At 35.3% G+C, this 23,256-nt stretch overlaps 13 protein-coding genes and 2 pseudogenes across 15 annotated transcripts, besides 4 other annotated features; 6 read left to right on the top strand and 9 right to left on the bottom strand.

Moving 5' to 3' along the window:
• Positions 1-323: 323 nt before the first annotated feature.
• Positions 324-3,072, top strand: TVAGG3_0073560 (dihydropyrimidine dehydrogenase (NADP+) protein; the record flags this gene model as incomplete). The annotated part of the gene is made up of 1 exon (XM_001325995.2): positions 339-3,056. One exon carries the CDS (start codon positions 339-341, stop codon positions 3,054-3,056), a length of 2,718 nt encoding a protein of 905 aa, XP_001326030.2.
• Positions 3,073-3,147: 75 nt separating this feature from the next.
• Positions 3,148-3,631, bottom strand: TVAGG3_0073550 (uncharacterized protein; the record flags this gene model as incomplete). The annotated part of the gene is made up of 1 exon (XM_001325997.1): positions 3,206-3,607. One exon carries the CDS (start codon positions 3,605-3,607, stop codon positions 3,206-3,208), a length of 402 nt encoding a protein of 133 aa, XP_001326032.1.
• Positions 3,632-3,836: 205 nt separating this feature from the next.
• Positions 3,837-7,431, bottom strand: TVAGG3_0073540 (TOR signaling; the record flags this gene model as incomplete). The annotated part of the gene is made up of 1 exon (XM_001325998.1): positions 3,861-7,007. The coding sequence occupies one exon, from the start codon at positions 7,005-7,007 to the stop codon at positions 3,861-3,863; it is 3,147 nt and encodes a 1,048-aa protein (XP_001326033.1).
• A 268-nt stretch (positions 7,432-7,699) lies between these two features.
• TVAGG3_0073530 (uncharacterized protein) lies at positions 7,700-8,342 on the bottom strand (the record flags this gene model as incomplete). The annotated part of the gene is made up of 1 exon (XM_001325999.1): positions 7,719-8,336. One exon carries the CDS (start codon positions 8,334-8,336, stop codon positions 7,719-7,721), a length of 618 nt encoding a protein of 205 aa, XP_001326034.1.
• Positions 8,343-8,925: 583 nt separating this feature from the next.
• On the bottom strand, positions 8,926-9,676 carry TVAGG3_0073520 (beta/gamma crystallin family; the record flags this gene model as incomplete). The annotated part of the gene is made up of 1 exon (XM_001326000.2): positions 8,977-9,666. One exon carries the CDS (start codon positions 9,664-9,666, stop codon positions 8,977-8,979), a length of 690 nt encoding a protein of 229 aa, XP_001326035.1.
• Positions 9,677-10,437: 761 nt separating this feature from the next.
• TVAGG3_0073510 (pectin lyase-like family) lies at positions 10,438-11,864 on the top strand (the record flags this gene model as incomplete). The annotated part of the gene is made up of 1 exon (XM_001326001.1): positions 10,483-11,496. The coding sequence occupies one exon, from the start codon at positions 10,483-10,485 to the stop codon at positions 11,494-11,496; it is 1,014 nt and encodes a 337-aa protein (XP_001326036.1).
• Positions 11,865-12,042: 178 nt separating this feature from the next.
• TVAGG3_0073500 (Ankyrin repeat family) lies at positions 12,043-13,098 on the top strand (the record flags this gene model as incomplete). The annotated part of the gene is made up of 1 exon (XM_001326002.1): positions 12,048-13,028. The coding sequence occupies one exon, from the start codon at positions 12,048-12,050 to the stop codon at positions 13,026-13,028; it is 981 nt and encodes a 326-aa protein (XP_001326037.1).
• A 345-nt stretch (positions 13,099-13,443) lies between these two features.
• On the bottom strand, positions 13,444-13,909 carry TVAGG3_0073490 (bis(5'-adenosyl)-triphosphatase protein; the record flags this gene model as incomplete). Its single annotated transcript, XM_001326003.2, has 1 exon — positions 13,477-13,884. One exon carries the CDS (start codon positions 13,882-13,884, stop codon positions 13,477-13,479), a length of 408 nt encoding a protein of 135 aa, XP_001326038.1.
• A 2,043-nt stretch (positions 13,910-15,952) lies between these two features.
• Positions 15,953-15,993: a mobile genetic element.
• Positions 15,953-15,993: a terminal%2Cinverted (terminal inverted repeat of ISTv3 transposon ID:TVAGG3_0073480).
• A 138-nt stretch (positions 15,994-16,131) lies between these two features.
• Positions 16,132-16,786: a terminal%2Cinverted (terminal inverted repeat of Maverick-1C transposon ID:TVAGG3_0073310).
• Positions 16,132-23,256: part of a mobile genetic element that runs on past the window's edge.
• On the bottom strand, positions 16,929-17,292 carry TVAGG3_0073470 (protein of unknown function, DUF4107 family; the record flags this gene model as incomplete). Its single annotated transcript, XM_001326005.2, has 1 exon — positions 16,929-17,292. A coding segment is annotated over one exon (364 nt), but the record flags the coding sequence as incomplete, so codon positions are not given.
• TVAGG3_0073460 (uncharacterized protein) lies at positions 17,518-18,399 on the bottom strand (the record flags this gene model as incomplete). Its single annotated transcript, XM_001326006.1, has 1 exon — positions 17,518-18,399. One exon carries the CDS (start codon positions 18,397-18,399, stop codon positions 17,518-17,520), a length of 882 nt encoding a protein of 293 aa, XP_001326041.1.
• TVAGG3_0073450 (protein of unknown function, DUF4106 family) lies at positions 18,449-19,303 on the top strand (the record flags this gene model as incomplete). The annotated part of the gene is made up of 1 exon (XM_051221815.1): positions 18,449-19,303. One exon carries the CDS (start codon positions 18,449-18,451, stop codon positions 19,301-19,303), a length of 855 nt encoding a protein of 284 aa, XP_051106801.1.
• On the bottom strand, positions 19,300-19,701 carry TVAGG3_0073440 (uncharacterized protein; the record flags this gene model as incomplete). The annotated part of the gene is made up of 1 exon (XM_001326007.1): positions 19,300-19,701. The coding sequence occupies one exon, from the start codon at positions 19,699-19,701 to the stop codon at positions 19,300-19,302; it is 402 nt and encodes a 133-aa protein (XP_001326042.1).
• TVAGG3_0073430 (uncharacterized protein) lies at positions 19,727-20,368 on the top strand (the record flags this gene model as incomplete). The annotated part of the gene is made up of 1 exon (XM_051221814.1): positions 19,727-20,368. One exon carries the CDS (start codon positions 19,727-19,729, stop codon positions 20,366-20,368), a length of 642 nt encoding a protein of 213 aa, XP_051106800.1.
• TVAGG3_0073420 lies at positions 20,633-21,408 on the bottom strand (annotated as a pseudogene). The gene has a single exon. A coding segment is annotated over exon 1 (776 nt).
• TVAGG3_0073410 lies at positions 21,426-23,074 on the top strand (annotated as a pseudogene). Its single transcript has one exon. A coding segment is annotated over exon 1 (1,649 nt).

The following is a 23,256-nucleotide window of genomic DNA, read 5'->3' as shown; positions in this document are numbered from 1 at the left end:
GTAAATTTCAGAAATGCTTGAATTGTTTTAGTTAAAGAAAGAGAAAAAGTATCGTATAGTCAAATTTCATTATAAAAATTTTGAGAATTTATATCTGAATTATTAAATTCTTATTCCTCACACTGTGTATATTAAGAATAAAATAATCGGTTATTTCTTTATCGTTAATACAAATTTTTATCAAATTATTGAAATAAACAACAATTTAATTACATTCCTGATACACTGAGTATTTACAGAAATTTCAAAACCATTGAAAGAAAACGATGAAAGCGATATGGCTCAGAAATATAAATTGAAAGCGCCTTTGGATTTTTCACTTCATTATTACCTTAGTAATGGATATAGAGGATAGCAAGGTTACTATTCGCTCGACCTGTGAGGCACGCTGCGCTCGCAAGGACCTCGTCCATAACAAATTCGGAAAGATTCTTGGTTTTGAGCCAAGACCATCTCCAACAGAAGACGATATCGTCAAAGAGGCCTCCCGCTGCATTTTCTGCTACAACCCACCATGCAATACATGCTGCCCAGCTAATGTCGACGTTAGAGAATACGTTCACGCCGCATCAGTTAAGAACTGGTACTATGCCGGCAAGGTCGTTCTTAGCCAGAACCCAATGCCACTCTCTACAGGTGCTCTTTGCGCCATCGAAGAAACATGCGCTGGTGGCTGCAACTTGAACAACTCCCTTGAAGGCCCAATCAAGACATCCAAGATCCAACAATTCGCACTCCGCAAGTTCCGTGAGCTCAAGATCAAGCCAATATGCCCACCATCCAATGGCAAGAAGGTCGCTATCGTCGGTGCTGGCCCAGCTGGTATCTCATGCGGTGTCTTCCTTCGCCGTCTCGGATTCCCAGTTACAATCTTCGAAGCTGACAACTTTGCTGGTGGTCTTCTCATGTCAGAGCTCATCCCAACACGTCTTCCAACAGAAGATATCGAGTGGGAAGTTCAGATGGCCAAAGATACAGGCGTCGAGTTCCAGCTCGGCAAGAGCTTAGGCAAGGACTTCACAGTTGAAGACCTCAAGAAGCAAGGATACCAGGCAGTCTTCCTCGCTTTCGGCCGTCCAGAAGAAATCGTTCCAGACTTCCCATGCGAAGGCGCTCTTACATCCAAGGACTTCCTCCGCCAAGTTTGCGGCGTCCTCAAGCTCAAGAATGGCGAGAAACTCCCAGACTTCACAGGCAAGAAGGTCTGCGTCCTCGGTGCTGGTGATACAGCTATGGACTGCGCTTCTGCTGCCTCCCGCCTTGGTGGTAACGTCACAGTTGCCTTCCGTAAGGACTTCAAGGGCATGCGCGCTCACCCAGCCGAATTACACGAACTCCTTGAACAAGGTGTCGAATTCCTTTCCCTTGTTCAGCCAACAGCCATCGATAACGGCACAATCACATTCCGTCTTCAGGAAAACAACAACGGCCAGTACCGCGGCTTAGACGAATTCATCACACGCAAGTTCGATACAGTCATCCTTGCTTTCGGTGCTAAGATCGGCAAGCACTCAGAGCTCATCCCAGGCAAGATCAACGTCCAGAAGGTCGATGGCCAAGACATGCTCTTCGTCGGTGGTGACCTCGCTCAGTCACTCACAGTTGTCGAAGCTGTCAACGATGCCAGAACAGCTGCCCGCATGATCGCTGACTACCTCGGCGAGAAGCGCGAGATCCCATGCTTCGAGACAGAAGTCGACCACGTTTCCCTCGAAACAGAGTTCTGCGGCATGAAGTTCAAGAACCCATCTGGTATCTCATCCGCTCCAGTCTCCGGCACATACGAGTGCATCCGCAACTGCTTCAAGGCTGGCATGGGTTGGGCTGTCACAAAGACAATCCTTCCAACAAAGGATGTCATCCGTGAGAACGACTTCAGAATTGTCAAGGCTGATGAGAACCCAGGCCCATCTGGCTCATTCTGCAACATCTGCATGATGACAGAGCACACAGAGGAATACTGGCTCGACACAATCAAGAAGCTCAAGGCTGAGTTCCCAGACCGCGTCCTCGTCGCTTCCATCGCTACATCAGATTCCAAGGAAAGATGGCAGAACCTCGTCAAGGATGTCATCGCAGCTGGTGCTGATGCCCTCGAACTCAACCTTTCCTGCCCTAACGAAGTTCACGGAGAAGGTGGCTGCAAGGGTGGCTTCGACACAGAGAACAAGATCGGTATGGCTCTCGGCACACACCCAGTCTCTGTCAAGCGTATTTCCCAGTACGTCAAGGAGGCAACAACAGTTCCATTCTTCGTCAAGCTTACACCAAACATCACAGACCCAATCGACATTGCTCAGGCAGCTCTCGAAGGTGGCGCTGATGGTGTTGCTATGATCAACACAGTCTCCGGCATTGCCAAGTTCTGGCCAGATGGCACACCACTCCCACAGGTCGGCAAGGAGAAATACGTCCTTTCTGGTGGTCTTTCCGGTGACCAGGTTCGCCCAATCGCCCTCCGCCAGATCTCTCGTGTCCACAACAAGTTCCCAGAGATGCCAATCCTCGGTATCGGTGGTATCGGCTCTGGCTACACAGCTCTCCAGCACCTCTACGCTGGTTCATCCGTCTTCCAGATGTGCTCTGCCATCCAGAGATTCTCATACGACATCGTCCGCGAAGTCAACGCTGGCCTCCAGTTCTACCTCTACTCATGGAGCCGCCCAGATCTCCGCGCTCGTCTCTCTCACTACACAGAGATGAAGACACTCCCAATCCAGGTTCCAATCCCAGAGGATACAAAGCAGGACCGCAAGGTTCCAACACTCGCCGAACTCCGCGGCTTAGGCGCTAAGTACGTCGTCCAGCGCGAGTCCTTCGATATCACATGGACACTCCACGCCGAAATCGATGATGCAACATGCTTACAATGCGGTAAATGCGCTCTCTCCTGCCGCGATAACTCTGTCGAGGCCATCCACCTTATTGATGGCAAGTGGAAGGTCAACCACGATGAGTGCATTGGCTGCGCACTCTGCCACTCCGTCTGCCCAGTCCAGGCTATGCACATGGTTGAGTCCGAAAAGAGAAAGAACTGGCACCACCGCTCTGATTAGAGCGATTTTTGATTTAATTCACTAAACAAATTTTAGTCTTCGTTTTTATTTAATTTTCATTCTAAACATTTTTATATGAATACAGACAAAAGTAACATTTTACTATATATATTCTAGTATTAATGGGATAGTTTTACATAAACTTTGTTTTATTGACACATTTGAACAAAATCGAGTAATTCTTTGTTTTCCTTGATTAATTTTTCTTTTTGTTGCTCAAGATCATTAATTAAATTAGAAACAAGGATTGATCGTAATATAATTTTGCGATTTTGAGGTGTTGTTGAATATATTTTTTTAATTCCTTCTGGTTTTGCTCGTTCAAGAACTATCTGATCGATTTCTTTTAGTAAATTCTTTTCATGGCGATCAAGTTTGTCCAGTAAATCCATTACAAACGGATTTGCTATTGTATTTAAATTTACTGAGTTTTCTTCACCATTTGCAAGTGATTGAAGTTCTATTTCCCTTCGAAGCATTTCATTTGCAAATGAAATATCAAGTAAAGATGCAATGTCTTCAAGAGATTCTTCATTTGAAATTTCAGACATTGATTGAATTTCACTGTAATCGGCGTGTCAAAAAAAGTGAAAATATACAAGTTTTTGAATAATATTGTCGATTATAACATAGTCTTTACTAATCACTCATTCTAAATATGTTAATCTTATAAGTCATGCATAGTTCTTGATGTCTAAGTTCAGAAATCATACTATGGAAATAGCTATTTTAAATATCTTCTCCAAAATAGTTTGAATGAAAATAATTCTAAATTTATAAAACAAAACAGAAAAAAAATAATTTTTATTCTTTATTATTTCCATAAATAACAACAATATTTCTCTGACTCATCATATTCATGCTGTTTTCGACTGGATGATATATAGAACTTGTTACAGGGCCAATGGTTGTTCCAGATCCAATCAAATTCCAGAACTTTGTCAATGTCTTATTTACTTTATTTTGTGTATCGAAAAGAGTTACTCCTTTCTCATGTCCGAGCAAGTATCTCCTCGTGCAAGGCTGCATCGAGAAAGAGCAAGTTGTTTGTCCTCCAGAAACTAAGAACTGCGAGTCAACTTGGTCTCTTCCAAGCAAATCCACTGAGTAGATCTTGCCAAAATTAGATGCAACGGAGTACTTCATGTTCGGGTAATCTGCAGTCAAGTATTGATAAGCAAACTCTGGGATTTTGATGTTGTATATTTGCTTATTTTCCCTGATGTCGTAGATTTTGAAGTATTCCTCATTGTTGCAGCATATTCCGATCAAATTGCTGCCAGTATCGCACCAAGCGGCATGTTTCACGAAGCCATCAGCTGAAATAGTCCGAATAACTCTTTCCTGCTCCAAATCGTAGACCTGGATCTTGTCAGACGCATTCTCCGAGTAAGAAAGCATGAACCCGGATATGTCGTTCGCGTTGAAAATTTTGCGACATTTCAGTCCAGGAGTGACGTCGCTGTCGGAAATAGACGTGAGAGTGAGATCCGTGTCCCTCACTAAATAGGATTGGATGAATCCGTTGGAATTCGAAGTAAAAAGAACAGGGAACCCGTTATTTTGGATTACCTCAACGTGGTCCAATTGAACTGGAGAGATTTTGGCCGTTTTAACGATCCTGTTCTCTTTGAACGGCTTGATGTGAAGCTCCCCGTTCAAATCTCCGAAGTAAACAAGGTTATTAAACTCATTTATGCAGATGTTCGTCGTAATTTCCTGGTTGTGAGTGAAGGTCGGACCAAGAGTGAAGTCTTTGAACTCTTTTACCGGCTTCAAATCGTTTATTACGTGTTTGACAATGACGTCGTTGTTGCAGGTGCTGATTTTGACATCTGTGCTGTCAATTATTCTGTAAATCTTGTCAAACAGTTTATATCTGAAGCATTCGAAGACTTTTGATGGCTTTTTCGGATCATTTTTGTTTGCAATATCATTGTAAACAGCTTTTGTTGCACTCATGACGCTGGGATGCTGATCAATAGCTAGAAGTATTAATTGTTGGCTTGCCAATTCATCAAAGGCCAATAAGTTTTCGTCATTTGGAACTTCATTCTGATTTTCTTCGCCAAATTTATGAATTTTGCTATAGAATACCGATATCGCAGATAAGACTTGGCATCTGATGATATAGAATGACGAAGATATGAATTGGCAAATGTATTTTAATATTTTTAGTTGGATTTCGCTTGTTTCGCCATTTGACATCTCAGAGCATAAATGTATTGATGCCAATTTCAATTCTAACTCACAGTCATCATCCATATTCAATTTAGAAGCCTCGAAAATTTCATCAATCTGGGAATCATCCAAATACTTGCAGATATTTGCAGTCAGGAACATTGCCCATACTCTCACATCAGAATGTTTGTGTTTGAACAAGGGCATAATAATTTCTTTCCATGGCATTTCGACAAATTTCTTTCCACCGGTTACAGAGTCCTTTGTCAACAAAGTTAATAGTATCAATGGCAATGTTGGTGGATTTGTCTTTTTTATCCACTCAACAATCGGCACCAAAGGCAAGTTTGGAGAGTTAGATTTTTCATTTTCGAAATGTTTCCACATAGAACGTTCATAATTAAACAATTTGATTATACAGAATATGCATGCCAATACTTTTCCTTGATTTAAAATTTGAATGAGTTTCGGAACAACCGAAAAGTGAAGTGAAATTCTTATACAATCTGGAGATTTATCCAAGTATTTTGCGAGTGTTGTACAAGCTCTTGCCTGGAGGGATTCTTCGTTTAGCATAGACGATATGAAAGACAACTCCGGGAAGTAAGTTATCTCAGGCTTAGAAACAACGACAGCGTTGTCTAAAGTTGTCAAAACATGGTTCAAATAGACAGAAAAAGGGATTTGTAGTGATTCAGGAACCCTCTGGACTCTGAACAATTCTGCGTCCATTCGCATGTCAAAACTATTCCATAATGAATTCTTTGTCATATCTGGTATTTCTGGATAAGAAATCGGCTTTTTCTCAAAAAATGAAAATATTCTTTGGGCCAAAACAAAATTTATCGCAATTTGAGAGACAACTCTGTCTTTTCTGAATATCTTCATGAATTTTTCGTGGCCCATGGTCTTGTAAGCCATTGCTTCAACGATATGTCGAAGTAATGTATTGATATTCTCGTAGATCTTCTTGAAATCGCACATGCACTCAACTTCGAATGAGGTGTTCAATGGAGTTAATGGACCATTCTTGAAGCAAAAGTAGTGCCTCGAATGCCATAATAAGGCCATTTGAGCTGGAGTCATTAAACATGAAGTAAAGAGATCAGCTGGCAATCCATTAGATCGTGGAATAAATTCTCCATCGCTATCTGAGAAAAATGCGTAGATATCTGAATCTTGTTCTTTAATATATGGAAGTAATGATCCAGAATTGTCGCAATCGAATATAAAACATGACGTTTTACCGGCTAGGTTAAGAATTTCTTTGATATTAACCTTTTCATAGCCTTTATTGCTGCAAAAATGTAAATCTCCGTTTTCTATTTGAGGAGTTCCGTAAGAATAGTATTCAAAAAGAAGTCTTTCTTGCTTTGGTGATTTAGATTTCTTCTGCTTTGCCATTTCTAAGTATTTCATTAGTTCAGAAACTGGTTGATTGAGTTGCAATATCATTTGAACTTTTCCAAATGCTTTTTCAAATTGACTTCTGATAACTTTATCAAGATCTATTGAAAAATCACTGATATCATGCCAAAAATGTGTCGGTGAGGACTGATTTGCTTGAGGAGATTGCGTTCTATTGCTTGGAATACATCCAAAAAGAAACCCTGTGCTTGTTTGAGTGATAATGTTAGCTTCAAATGGTTCAAATTTTGGAACCATCCCAAAAACAGTCACAGATGAGTGTACCCAATCTTTGTATATTGTAACAGCCGTTGATCTTAGTGGCTGTTTTGATTGGATATTATCATCTTCTTTGGATGTCATTTCTGAGAAAATTCAATCAAAAATGTCAAAAATCGTAAACGATAAAAGAATTTTTGACATTTGTCAAATCCTTATCAAAAATGAAAAAACAAACAGTATAAGGTCGATGAAAAAATGAGCGTTTTTAAAAAACCGCCGTTTGAGAGGAAAATTGAGAGCCCCGATGTATACTTTTTGACATTGTCAAAAACTTTGAAAGGACCAAAAAAATTTTAGTGTCAGAAAGTTTACAAATGTATACTTTCTGACAAACAGACTCTCAGAAAGTACTCAAACTGCGGTTTTTAATTTCCGCACTTTTTTTTGGCGACCTTATAGAATGGATGTTTTAGAAAGAAATTATTTGATCTATCGATCTATAAATAATGACTTTGAAAAAGCTCTCTCTTCAATTGCTTGGATACTTTGCAGATATCATGAGTACCAGATGAAATGGGAATTGAAAGTTTTAATTTTTCTTATAGTCACAATTTCGTCTCTTCTACTGCAATCTGGCTTTGACTTTCAGGTGAAAAAGCAGTGATGATCTTGTTTATTGTTATAAATATTATCAACATCCAATACAACACATTCTTAGATTCTAAGAAACGCATGATATAGAAAAGAAACAAAAATCATGATTTCCAAATCGGGATAAAAATTTGAAAAAATAAAAATATATATTTACCAAATAAAATCAAATCAATAAACGCAACAAAGTAAAGTGGTAATTTAGCTGAGCTGCTCAAGTCTTTTACTTAGAGTGATGAATTTTTCATCCAGTTCTTTTCTTTGTTTCTCTAAGCTCTGGATTCTAACTTTAAGCTTTTCATTCTCGTAAAGTAGTTTATGACGAGGCATTTTATATAATTCTTCAATACTGATATTATTTCTTTCTGAAGTTTCGTTACTCTTTCTAATCTTCTCGCTATTCTCTATGAAAACTTTAAACTTCTTCTCAACCATTTTCTTGTAGCGTGCTTCTGCCTGTTGTTGACTTTGGAAGTTAATTTCATCCTCATTCAAACCAAGATTATTAATCATAACGGAAAGACGGTCGTTCTCGATTTCTATCTTACTAGCAGTGGATTTCTTAGAAATTCTTGATGCTTTTGATGCTGTGGAAGCAACGGATTTTGCATCATATTGTTTTGATGGTGATGGAGCTGGAGCATCGAATGCTACTTTTTTGGGTTTAGTATTTTTTTGAATCGTTAATTCATCGTCGGATAATTTGATTTCTGCGCCTTGAGCTTCCAAATTTTTATAATCGACTTTGACATTCTTGGTTGTAAGAATTCCATCTTCAGTTTCGATGTTAGTCTCAATTTCTTCTTCAGAGGAAGACATTTGAAAAAATGAGATGGCACTTTTATGTAAAGAAAGTTTGAAATTCTTGATGAGAATCGGAATCTTATTTCAAGAACCCCGTATATTGCTATCGAAATGAATCTTAACAAAATGAAGGAAATATTACAAAACTACCTTATCTCATCGGAATATTTGGAATAGAAGATGATATACACTATTGTTTTGTCGAATGATAAGTGTGATTGCATTGTCTCTATAATCTTTACTGTAATTTTGAACAAATAGTTCAATTGATTTGGTTCTCATCAAATAACAATTGATCTGATAGTAATTTATCATAATTATAGACGATGTGACTATTCTCTTAATAATGACATAATATTTTATAGATAGCATGAATTTGAAAAAGAATGTAGATTTATAAAGGTCTTACGTTAAAGACGTATAAGACATTGGGATTAATATGCATGAACATGCAAGAAATTAAACATTGTAATCTAACTTCATGAGAAATTCATAAATCTTTCTGTAATTTCGTTTGATTGAAATATTTCACTAATGATTCTCTAATATTTTGCTTCAGATATCAAAGGAAAGTGGATTAATTACTAAAATATTGAATATTATTGTAAATGTTGGAATATAACTTCATGAAATGGAAAATTTTATTCATACGAATTTACTTTTCTCCTTCCTTTGAGTGAGAGTGGTGCTTGCGATGTCTGTACTTAGAGCCATCCTTTGTGTGATGTCTGCGCTTGCGGTGCTTCTTTTCTCCCTCTGGAGCGTCCTTCTTTTCATCATCAGATGATGAAGATGATGAGAGAGCGTCAGAGATCTTATCAGCGACCTTCTCGAAGAATCCCTTCTTCTTCTTTTCGTCATCAGATGAGCTCTCCTTCTTCTCCTCAGCTGGTTCTGGAGCTGGCTCTGGCTTCTTTTCCTTCTTTGAGTGATGCTTCTTGTGCTTTCTGCCTGTGACAAGGACTGTGCATGGAATCCACTTCTGCTGCTCTGTGCCGTTGGAATTCCAAAGAATGATTGGTGTGCCTTCTTCGAAACGGCCACCCTGGACGTCGAGAACGAGGCCCTTGGAGTTGCGGATTGTCATATCTGGATAGTATGCCCACTTCTCCTCACGTTTGTAAACGCCGTCTTGGATAACAATTGAGCCGACCTCCTGGTTGAGTGGTTCAAGAAGATGTCCGGAGAGGGCGTTAACTAAACGCTCCTTGAAAAGCATGAATTGGTTCTGAAGACCCTTCTCGTACTTCCAAATGATAAGTTGGCCCTCACGCTCGGCGCAGCTCTTGTCGCCGATTGTCAGGAGGAATTCCTTATGGGCTGCATTGATGAAATAGCAGTTCATATTGATAAGTGAAACAACTTTTTATTCAATTTTTTTCGTGTATTTTACGCCATCGATGATTGTTTTATTTCATATTTGGAATCTTTGCATGATGTAAATAAATATATTCATATCAAATCATGTTTTTAAATATAAGATAAACTTTTTTTTATTTGGCTCATTTTTAGAGTATTGTATTAATACACATAAATTATATACAAATTATTGACTTCACCTATTTAAATGGTCTCTTGTAAACATCTCAAAAAGAAGCATAAATCTTTGCTATTTGGATACGCAGAAAATGGATTATAATAATATTCTATAAATATTCAACTTATCCTCCTCTTCATTTTACTTGAATTGTTGATTTTTATATGTATTCAAATTTCACATGAGGTTTTTGAAGTCTGATTCAATAAACACTAAATATACATTCGATAAGTGTTTATATGGTTCAAATAATTTTGCAAACAGATTATTACAAGTCGAGAAATAAAATTGTGCCAGTTGTTTTTCATTAGATTATATGAACATCTATGTCTGGTTCCAATTAAACTTATTAAGATAATCGATATTTATCAATGATTTTACTTGTGATCGCTTATCTAAAGATCAAATATTTGAAACTTCAAATATATTTAGAGATTTTTAAAATCCAATAACTAAAATGAACTAAAATTCTAAAAATTACAAACGCAGGTCAAAATAATGCTCATTTTACATAATAATTTCTGAATCTCAAATCTAATATTGGAAAAAACATATAGAAATCTGGTTGAAAATCTAGCTCTCAAATTTAGTCAATGAGTTGCTTATTTTTCAATATTGCAACTAATGAATCTCACTATTACTCGTTTATTAGTTGCAGATAAAGTGCTTCCAAGCCCTTTATTCTCACGTAACTTTCAAAGTGATCAGCATATTTCATTCAGTTTATCATTTTCAAGATTTAATAAAATAACAAATACAATTCTTAGCGGAATTCCTTCACAAAAATATCAAGTTTATCAAACTAAATTCAATAAAATAATAGGATCTGCTATTAAAATTGATGGATTAGTGAAAGAAACCAATCAAAGAATCGAAAAACAAATCATTTCAAAAGAATCTGACAATGTCATCATCGAAGATTGTATATTTACTAATTTAGTAGCCGAGAGAGGAGCAGCAATATATGGAAGAGCAAGTTTGATAAATATTACCAAGTCAGTCTTTTCTAATTGCCATTCTAATGTTGGTGGCGCTATTAATTTACTAGAATCGGCCTTTATTAACCTAAATGACGACCAATTTTACAATAATTCCGCAAAATATTCAGCTGGATGCCACATGGACACTAGATATGAATCAGACTCATCATTGATCCAAAATACTAATTCTAGCCAAAATCATGCAGAACTTTGGACAGGAGCCATGAGAATTGATAGAGCGGGCGGTCATTTACTTACATCATATTTTGTAGATAACCATGCATTTGTTTCAGGTGCTTTCTTTGATTTTGCATTCAAAACAACTACACGAACTGTCAAAATGGCTACTTTTCTGAATAATAGCGCTCAATGCAGAGGTGGTGCTTTTACATGCTTCCATATGATGCACAAATCTAGGTTTGATACATGTAACTTTGTTTTGAACCATTGTGATGAGCAGGCACATTCAATTTCGCTCGAATCAGTTTACCAAGTAGTTAATATCACTAACTGTAAATTCGATGGACCAAAAGATGCTCAGGTATCATCTAGATACGGCGAATCTGAATTGAATATTGATGATACAAATAAATTTGATGTAAATCAGGATCAGATACCAGAGCTTCCTCAAATTAAGAAATTCTTCAAACTAAAATGAGAATTTAGTTAAATTTAATTTGAAAATTTCAAAAGGTTCCCAACTGCGATCATTACTGCTTCAGTCACAGTTATATGTAGTTTATTATATATTAATGTTATTTTTATCACCCAAATAATAAAGATTTTTTATGAAATAACTGAACTTTGCCCTTGAAGGCTAAAATACTATCTATTCTTTCTCTATAGTATCATTTATGTAAAATTGTCTATCCAAAACAACCACAATTAACAAATTTAATTTTCATTTTTCATTACTTAATTCATGCGGAATTTTATAGAGAAACTGATCGTGAAGCATTATATAGATGTGCTTATGTAAAATAATTATACAGATAATACATAAATTTACATAAATATAATGACTAAATGTATGAATATGATAAGTAATAATTATGACATTCAAACTTAGCAAGTGAAAAGGAGCAAAGAAGATGCTAATAAAATAGTATTATTCTATGAAAATAAGGATTGATCCTTTCATCAATTATTTTTTGGAGAAAATATATGCGAAATTATCAAAAGTGACATTTTCGCAAATAAAAAGTGACAATGTCTTTATCGAAGGAAAAGGTATCTCCTGAAGCTCAAGTTCAAACGACGATTGATCAAATTAAAAAAAACCTCAAACAAAATCCAGATCCGAAAAATTTCGATGAAATTCTCATTAAGAATCTCGAAATGTTTATGAAAAATGAAAATTTCTTTTCATTACCTGCCGCATTAATAGGTCGTGTTTTAAAGAATGCAAATAGAATTTTAACGCCAGAAGAAGCCAACAGAGCTCTTAAATTGCATATTAAATTTTTAGGAGAATCCGGAATCGGATTACTTATGTTTTTAAACTGCGGCAATATCTCAGGTGGTGAGGCTCTTGAAGCGTTAAAAGGAATTGAAGGATTTCCCATCATTACTCAACTTTGCACTCAGCCATTCTTAGCTCCACCTCCTCCAAAGAGCTTGCATGTCCAAGAGCTTGAAGAAGACATAGAGAAGCTCAAAGGAACTATCTTATCTCAATACGAAAGATACCAAAGAAATACAATTCTTGCAGAAGACTTAACGAAAGAAGTTACTAAGCTTGAAGCATACAAGAAGAGAAATCCGCATTGGGTTAACGAGTTCAAGATCCTTAAAGAAAAATACAAAGAAGTTAAAACTTATAATCAGACTCTTAAGGCAGATAATACAAAATGGCGTGAAGCAGCGTTTACCAAACCACTTGTTAAGCCAAAGAACTTCATAGATGATATCTTTAGAGCTACAGAAGCAGGAGATATTGCAAGTGTTGAATATCTCGTCGAATCTAATCCGAAATTGTGCAATCTCAAGCATGATGATGAAATTCTTCAGACATGGACACCTCTTTTGATCGCTTTGAAGAATAATAACTTTGATTTGATTAAAATCTTGGTTGAACACGGAGCAGATGTTAATATTCGTACAAATCACGGAACTCCTCTATTCTACGCTTCGAAATTCGGAACTGTTACATATCAGTACCTCATTGATCATGGAGCAACAAGAGAATAATTTTAAATTATTTGTTGGGTTAGAGAGTGATATGAACATTACAATATGATATTAAAATGTTGATGATTTCTGATTTTTTTTAGTTTTTTAAGGATATGTTACTTAGAAGGATTCAGGTATGTGAAAAAAAAAACATTTTTGTAACTCAATTGTGTTATTTCTTGAAGAAGTATGAAATAACATTTTAAAATTAATTTTTCTCTTGAATCGTTTTAAATTTACGGGTTCTTAGCATAAGCATGAGGATCGGATGTTATATGATGCATTTTTGGTTTAATAATTGTATTTTCCGATATCGTCTGGTATATGGTGCCGACATCTTGAATATCTGCTGAAAACGAAAAAATAAAACTATAAAAACAATTTTATCATATTTTATTTGACCAAAATATTTATATCAAAACAGATATTTGATGGAAAAGTAAGTGCTTGTTTCTGTAATGAAGATTTAGTATCCAAAGAATTTTCTATATTTATTTGAAGTTTCGCAACGTGTTTCGAAGGATAAATCCGGAGAAGAAGAAAACTTTGTAGGGAAGTTACGAGGTATTACGTGAAAATGAACATGAGGAACTGTTTGGCCAGCTGCAGGTCCATCTTGAATTGTCATTGCGCATCCTTCTGTGTGCATTGATGCTTTCATAGTATCACGAACATGAGTTGCTGTGTTTAATAGATCTAATTTTTCTGCATCTGTTAATAAATCAAAAAATTGTACAACTCGCTTTGGAGAAATCAAAACGTGTCCTTCGCATGCTGGTCTGAGATTAACGAAGGCAAAAGAAAGCTCTGATTCATAAAAAATATGTTCCTTTGGAATTGTCCAAGGACCAAAAGATCGATCAACTCTGAACATTTTTTAATGATTTTACAAAATTCATAAAAAATTTGGATTTTTAATTAAAAATATTTGATTTTTAAGAAAATATCGATGTTAAAACACAATACTATATCGACAATTTGTAATTAAAATATAACTAAAATCGATTTCACCGATAATTTATCGAAGAATACGTAAACTCTTTGATATAATTGTTAATGGAGATCACTCTTTCCATTGATCTACAAAATTAACTTTTCTTATTTATTGGAAGGGAAACAAATTGATTATAGAGTGAAGTAATACAATTTAATTAAATTATTGATGTATCTTCTAGATACTATAAATTTCAAAGCATAGAATAGAGGAGTGCTAATCTACAATATAACCATCTTTTGAAATGGAAAATTAAATTTGAGATTATGAAAATAAGCTAAAAATGGTCAGACAATTAGCGCATTTCACAATATTATGTTTTATCAGTAAAATAAGGGTCGATAAATTAGTTATTTGGAAAACTAAAAATTATCATGATTTATCAATAATTTTAAGTGACGGAAATCACAAGTATAGTATGTTCAATTGATTTAAAGGCAAGAGAAATAATAATATGACTGTTTGCAGATAAAAATTTTTACAACAAATGTAAATCATTCAATTTTTATTTAATAAAATCATTGATTATGCTTATCTACGTTAATATATTCTAAAATGATTGTTTAATATTTTGAATTATATTCAATTAAATTTTTGTAAAAATAAATTATTGGTCAAAAATCAATAGATAAATAATATCTACAAACCTTACACACTTTCAGAAAATGCAATTGAATGCTTCTCAATTTTAAAATCTTTATTAAAAAATTGGCTGATTGTTTTCAATATATACTATTTATCATTTACATCTTCAAGAAATTAAATCACGAACCAAAATTTCTGTCAACGATAAAATACATCACAAATTTTAGCACATAAATGAAACCATCTCCTGTCCTAGGAGATTATAGCATTCAGTCCAACATTGGTAGTGGAGCATTTGCGAAAGTATTTATGGCCATTCATAATACTACAGGATCCGTTGTTGCAATAAAAATGATCCCAAAAAATTTAGATATTCGCAATGGCACTCCAAAACCTATTATTGACAGGGAAGTTAGAATAATGAGAAGAGTCAAACATCCATATATTGCAGATTTCTATGATGTTATTCATGACACAGATTGTACCTATTTAGTCATGGAATACGCGCATAATGGCACACTTTTAAACTATATTAACCAATATGGACCTTTTAGTGAACAAGATGCAGCTCCAGTATTTGCCCAATTAATTGTTGTAATGAAATTTTTACAAAAGAAGTGCAACATTGCTCATCGCGATATTAAAGCCGAGAATATACTATTTGATATTAACAAAAATATCCGTTTAATTGATTTCGGATTTAGTCGAAATCCAGATGATGGACAGATTATGAATACTCAATGCGGATCTCCTATGTATGCATCACCAGAATTGATAATGGGACAAAAATACTCATTTTCCTCCGATATTTGGAGCTGCGGAATTGTACTTTATGCGATGGTTTGTGGTCGTCTTCCTTTTTCCGATACAAACTACACAAGACTTGCTCACAACATAATCTTACGTGATATACAATACCCTCCAAACCTATCTCCTTCATTAATGGACTTATTCAAACGACTATTAGATAAGAACCCTCAAACAAGGATTTCCATTGATGATCTCTCGACCCATCCATGGATTGGCTCATTCGTAAGAATCTACGAAGAAAGAGTTGCAAGGTTTCGCTATAATCATGACTACATCTCAACAAGGATGACTATGTTCGGCTACAACCTAGAGCAGACATTGCAGGACATAAAGAACCATAAGCACAATAAAGCAACAGTCTCTTACGAAATCATTGCGCGCGAGTTCATGACAAATTACTTCCAATCGTTGGTCGACCCAAGAAAGAGGATGCACAACATAAATCGTTACTCATCAGACAGAATTGACGAGTTCCTCATTCACTGCGACCAGAAACTGAACCCAGCAAACAAATACAAGTCACTAAATTGCGGCTCTTTTCCAACAATTGTAATGTTCCATATTAAGTTCTGTCAAAATGTAAGCTATTCAATTCTATCATCGGGGAAAGTATCACAAATCTATCAATTTTTTTGTAAAAGTATACAAAAACATATGGTGTTCAATTAGTTTATAATAATATAAATATTAAGATTATCCAAAATAAGAAAAACTAGGTTTTGAGAACACTTTAGTTAGTATACAAGTCTTGGGTATGGTGGCACTGTGTTCCACCTTACCCAATACTTGTGAATTTGACACTTTACAAAACCGTTAACGTATATTTTACAACATGAACGCAAAAACTAACTTAACCTTAAATATTTACAAAGCCGCCAACAATTTCACCTCACTATCGTTCTCACTAACGACTTCACTAATGTTCTCATAAATTTTCCTCAATATCTTCATCATCAGTGTTAACCCTATTGTAGTCATACTTGAAGCCATAAACTTTCTCTAACTTCTTAACGTACAATTTACATAACTTACCTTCGTCATCGTATGGTTTAATGATATAACTATTTCTATCTTTATAAACAGTCAATGAAAAGTCAACTGGTCTCGGATGTATTTGAAAGAACATGTTATGCTCAGGAAGGAAGAATAAATGTTTAAATGTATGTTTGTTATACTGTGGAATTCGAATGAGTTGCTTTTGTTCTGTCATTTACATCCAAATAAAAATTTTCAGTAAAAATAAAATACAATAAAAATTAATGATATCACCACTCCCACACCTATGAAAACATAGCGCAAAAATAAATTTAGGTGAAGTGGTGAGATCTCACCTCTTTTTTCACCTGTTTTTTCACCCTGTTGAATTCATTGCTTTATAACTCTCTTCCTTGGTTTCTTTTTAGTTGCTTTCTTCACGTCTGTCTCCAACTTGACTGTCTTTCTTCTTCGTCCGTAATGATACCAGTTACTTCCACCAGTCAATGGGTCAAATGGTCTTTCGTAAGGGTTTCCATACATTCCATAGGGACCATACGGAAGAACTACTGGTGGAGAAGAAACATCTTCTTTAGTTCCATCGACTCTATTTAAATGCATTGTTTCACCTTTCATCTGGTCATTAAAGTCTTTTACGTGTTTTGCAAACTCATCGTCCTTTCCTAAAGCATTTTCTGACTCAGTCGCAACCAAATTGGATGCTTTATTTATGAGCCCTATTTTATTTAATCTTAACTTCTTTGCAACCCAGCCTCCAATCTTTCCTTTATTTGCATCTAATGTCTTTGAAACCCTTCCTCCACTCATTTTATTTACTGCGTCATAAGCTCCAAGTGCTTTTGCTCCAAATGCTAATGCTTTTGTTCCCATTGCGCCTAAAGCTGCCCAAGCTACCATTTACACCATATTAAAATCATCTCTCTTCAATATTATCTCATAAAAGTTCTCGTTACTGGAGAAAGTCAATGAAACATAAACATTCTCACGGGCTTCACCCTCACCGCTTTGCGGTCTATCTAACTTCTTTCTTATCTCATCTATTCGCTTCAAAATGTCTGAACAATTGCTAACATCTTCTACAACAGTTATTTCATCATGAACGACCTTTAAGAACAAGCTCATTTAATATGCAATTAAAATCATCTCAATAATGAGTCCATCCTTTCCATCTTTAGGTAGCACAACATCTTTCATTGAAGAAGGTTCGACAAGTCTTATGTTAAACTTACTGACAAAGTTTGTTATACTATAATGCTTTGGCGGCGAATACATATAGTTTGAAAGACATAATATAGATTCTTCAGCAAATTCACTTATACTGGATTTTATAACAATGTTCTCACGAGACCAAATGCCACCAATTGACAATCTTGTAAGCAATCCTGCTGAACCTTCTACTGTAAACGTCGATGGTAACATTCCACGAAGGTCATCTATTGACATCGTTGAGTCACTGTATTTAAATATTTTCTTAAAGCAATCGTCATTATCTAACCATGCAATAGCTTTGAAGTTTTCATTCGAATATACATCTGCTTCATTAAATGTAAAACCCGACTTCTTTGCAGAGATGACTTTAAAATCTATTGAGTTTGTTTCAAAATTATATGCTATGGTAACTTCTGAAGGTAATGGATGCCCTTCCGCAGTCAGTTGTTCTCTCACTACCGTTTGAAGCTTTGTATTAAAAACTTTCATGTCATCTCCTGTATCTAAGTTCACATACACAGCAACAGGGAAACTATCTTGCTTCTTTGTTTCATCATTATATCTCAAAACATTAAAGTTCTTCAATAATATTGTTCTTCCTGCTGGAATACTTCGAACCTGTCTGATTTCAATAGCTTTCTCACCTCCTACATACTCTACCCAGTGTCTTGGATATTCATAAGTATACTGACTTTCTTGAATTTTGGTAGGTTTCATCATAACATGTTCATAGTATATCTTTATACTCTTGTCAGTTAGACTCGGTGCTATGTTCTGAATATTTCTGACTTGCATTTTTAATGGAGATAAAATGAAGCATTTAATACATGACGTAGATGAAGACATGAATGAAACTACAGACAAACTTAACTCTTCTCTCATTCTTCCTTTCAGCAAAGATTATGAGTTCTGTTCAAATGGTGTTTATTTCTATTGTGGAAAGATGGGTTCGGGTAAGACATTTAACCTCATTCGTCATATTCTTATAACAGAACGTTTAGGAAATGACTCATATTATGACCAAATCATTATATCAGCAACTTCAGACTCTATGGACTCAACAGCGAAAACATTTATGTCAAAAGTTCAAGCCTCTGTCGTTAAAGTTCCAGACAGTGAACTCATTGAATTTCTTCAACGTTACATTCGACGTAAGAGGAAATATTATGCCATCGTTGAATTTATACAGTCAGGAATGCAAAAGACTTCTGAGGAGATGGAAAGAATTATTAACAAACACCACTTACGTCAGTACTCAGGAGTTTACGATATGAAACGACTTACAAACTACATTCTGTCAAAACTTTCAAAATACCCCTTCAAAAAATATCCATCAAACACTTTATTAGTTTGTGACGACTTCGCCGGAAAAGGTTTAGTGTCAAAACCAGACTCACCATTAGCTAACATCATTACTAAAGTCAGACATTACCACTTAACTGTAGCAATACTTATGCAAACATGGAGGTTTTTAGCTTTAAACATAAAACGTCTCATAACTGACTTCGTTATCTTTCAAGGTTTCTCACGCTATGACATTGAACTCATTTGGAAACAGTCAGGTATAACATTACCTTTTGAAGAAATATGGGAAGCATATAAGTCTCTCATCTCTCCTCTTTCATACCTTGAGATTCATATCATGACTAATACCATTAAAGTCAAAAATATTCCATGGGAACGACCAACATTGTTTTAAAGTTTAACCTTCAATTGACTGATGGTAAACAAATTCCATGCATCTCTGTCGCCATTTCTGTTAATATTTTTGCTGTCATTCATATCATCCACTTCCCCATCCGTTAGCTTTTGAGGATATGCGTTAGAATAGCTGTTCTTAAATGAAGGCTTTTCACCTTTGAGAGCATAAACTCTATAACTTTCTGCATACTTTATGTTTGAACCTCCTGAGCCATCATTGACATAAATTTTTATAGGCTTCCACCCTTTGTTCATGTTCCTGCTTCTTCCCTTTGCTCTTTTGTTCAGTAGTTCTACATCTTTATACACAGCTCCTGTCTCAGTGAATTCAACAATATTTTCATTCGTTAGCTTTACATTCAAACCCTTGTCGAGTATATTGTTCATTTCATACATATAAAAGGTTTTTATTCTATATGAAATGAGAAGCAAATCCATCTTAGCTGGTGCCGTTAATGTTCCAATTGAACCAACATCAAATGTTGACTCACGAACGACAAACAATATTGTCATAAAGAACTATAGTTCAGAGTGTTTGAAAGAAAAAGAACCAGAACTTAAGTCGGGACCTTCGGTCTTGGAGCATGGCGCCGTGAATTTAAACACAGCTTCAAACGCTAACGCTACATCAGATGTTAAGTTAGAGTATCCACCACTGGACCAAATTCTTTCAAGAGAAGCCAACGACAACCCTTACACAAATGTTCAAACAAATCCTTCAGATAACGTAGACCATTACCTTCTTCAGTTATACCAAACAATTTTACTCAAAGACGATAAGAAGCTTTTGACAAATCTTATAAGTAAGAACCAAATAATTCTAACAAAGGAGGACCTTGAAAATATTATATCACGAATAACAGGAAAGCAATGTGTCATTGACTATCTCGACCCTGAAATCGAATGCTGTGGTCAAACGCCACCATTCATGAAAATAGGTAACATCCGCATCATTGAAACACCAGGAACTACAGGAGTTGAGTTTAAGTATAAATATTCGAACGAATATACAAAACTTTCAACAGAATATAAACTTTGTTTGAAATATGTTTTAGTAAATTAAAGCAGTCAGGAGGGCTCTTTGAGCCCATCTTGGCGCTTTGCGCCGTCAGTCAAAAAAAATTTCAAGTTAGCAATTTGTAATATCTATCCAAAACTTCTTCAACAGTATCGAACTCATCTTCATAATGCAAACCTAATCTTATTGACTTGGTGCAGTTTTCACTAACACAATATTTTTCTGTTCTCTTGACTGACATAACTAACTCATTTGTTTCATCAAACAGCAACAACCAAAGTTCATGACCTAATACATAACATTCATACTTTATATTTTTAGCTCTGAGTTCTCTTGTAAGCTGTTGCATTTAATATTTTCTAAAAAGTCAACTTCAACAGTCATTCGCACTGGTGCCTTCAGTTCTACAGGCTCTCCTTGAAAGTCAACAAGTCTGAATTGCATGTCTTTCAAATTATGAGGACTAATGCGAACCCATTTACCTAAATGAGTTGCTATGACAGGAACGTTTGGAATGAACATTGAATTGACTGCATAACAGAAAGACTTATATTCTACTGAACCTTTACTATTAACTCCTGAAATACCTGTGACATTAGCTATTTTAGACTCAATGTACAAACAATTACCATAACATACGTATGGAACAGATTTCATCTCAATCGTTTGTCAACACTTTTCAAAGGAAATGTCATATGGTATGCACCCAAAAGAAGTTGTACTCTATGACTCATTCTTGGTATCTTAAACTCCTTCGCATAACTGAACTTCAAAACTCCTGCAATAAGTTTAACATTCATTAAGTTTTCTTCGTTATCCTTGTTTATTGTAGTACTTATGAGAGCATTTAACACTCCAGCTAATGTTTCCATCTTATATTCTACATTATTGTGAAATCTTATTTCATGCTTCTTTCCATCTATTTCAAACTCCATGAAATCTGTTTCATCAGTTATAACGAATGAAGCGATAGTATTGAAGTCAACCATTCTGAATGCAAGTGGCTCATTCTGTAGACCTAAGTTTGTTTGTAGTTTTACTGTCCCGTATTCGTTTGGGTCTGTACTTTGCAAATAGAACAACATTTTATTCTCATTAAAATATGAGTATAGCTGCATATGCGTATGAAGCTGACAGAGCTAAACGTTTATATTTTGGTCAATACTCTCTCACACTTACTGACAAATATATTGTTATCAGTGATGGAAATACCGAGAAATACATAACATGGAAGGACTATGAAAAGTTTGACCCTATTTTAACTCCATGCACTATGCCATTCATTGTAAATGGTGAAGTTGTCATGAAGAACGACACAACAGTATATAAGTCTGTTCATGAAGCATTAGAATATATGTTGAATCATAACCCAAAAAGATTCGATCCAAGCACTACACCATGTGCAATGCCTTTTATTAAGGACGGTGAAATCGTAAGAGTTCCGGATTCAACGGTTTACACAGCTGTTCAAAACAGTTTACAAAACATTTTAGCGAATATCTTTAATTCAGAAACTACAGAAATGAAATTACCATATATAACAGATGCTAAAGAAATTAAATCAAAAACGACAACATTATTTACGTCACTTAATGATTTAATGACTTATATCATTAATATTCCTGCACCAACTACAGGATTTGATCCAAACTCGACGGTTTGCAGTGTAACTTTCATAAATGACAGTTCATTAATTGCTTTAAGGGATTCGACAGTAAATGAATCATTAAAGGCGTCATTAATGAAAATCATTGATTTTAACTCATTCATGAATACATATAATTCATTCATTAATGTTTCATATGCTTCTAAAGAAGGTGAGCCAAAAACTATCAATAAAGCGGTGTATGAAATAAAAGCATCAACGACGAAATTGAATTCGTTAACTTTTGACGGTGATAGTTTCGTTAATGACATAACATCGGGAAAACAATTTTTAACGAAAGAATACTTAAAATCTCATGTTAGTGAGTTCGTTGAAATTGAAAAAGAAGGTGGAATTAAGTTCGATCCACCGAATTTCATTTTCAGCTTAGCGAATGCGGGTGTTAGTTTCGCTGAATGGACAACTATACAGAGTGAAATAAATGCAATATGGACGTTTTTGGGGTCAAAAGCGGGAATGGGTGAGCTTGTAAATGCTGCAAGAACATTAGGTGAAACAGGAAATTTTTGTAGATGGTTTTAAAAGACTTGTTTCAAATGTTTTAACAAACACAAAGAAATTATTTAGATATACCATACATAACGGTCAGATTTTCGAACAGGTAGCAACAAACCCTCCGGTTATGGCTGCGTTGATGATGGTTAGAGATATAAAACCACGTAACGACGGGAACGAAGAACATGAACAACAGGATACTGGTCGGGTTATTCGAGACATTAAAAACGTGTATCCTGAAGTTATTGATTTATTTAGAGGAGTTAATGATTCAATTTCAAAACATTCTATAACCCTCGATGAAGAGAATAAATTAACAGATTATATATTCGTCATTATTGCAGAATTAATGAAGAGAATAAATGAAAAAGGAATTGGTGATATCATTAATGTCAGCGATGTAATGATGAAAAGAAATTTTGACTCATTATTTACAAAACCGAAAACAGAATATAGTCTTTATGACGTAATTACCGAATTAATGAAAAAGATTAATGATAATAAGAGTTCTGGCGGAAGAGTTGAATTAGAAGTGAATGATGTTAATGAGAAATTAGCCGAAAAAGCAAACAAAAATGAGCTTTTAGCTCTGAGTGATAAAGTCAAGAACCACGTTCATTATATAACTTCAGACGAACAGATTATAACGGACTACCATGGATATTTAACACGAAGTGATGAAGTGAAGACGGAAGATTAATGAAAGAAGATATAAATACATTCGTGCTAAAGGTTATGACATAAGCTGTACTGTACAGTATGACACGGGTAA

Source organism: Trichomonas vaginalis, chromosome IV, assembly GCF_026262505.1.
Source record: "Trichomonas vaginalis G3 chromosome IV, whole genome shotgun sequence".
Taxonomy (NCBI): Eukaryota; Parabasalia; order Trichomonadida; family Trichomonadidae; genus Trichomonas; species Trichomonas vaginalis.
The sequence above is the reverse complement of the archived record's forward strand: the minus strand, read 5'-3'. Positions and strand labels throughout refer to the sequence as shown.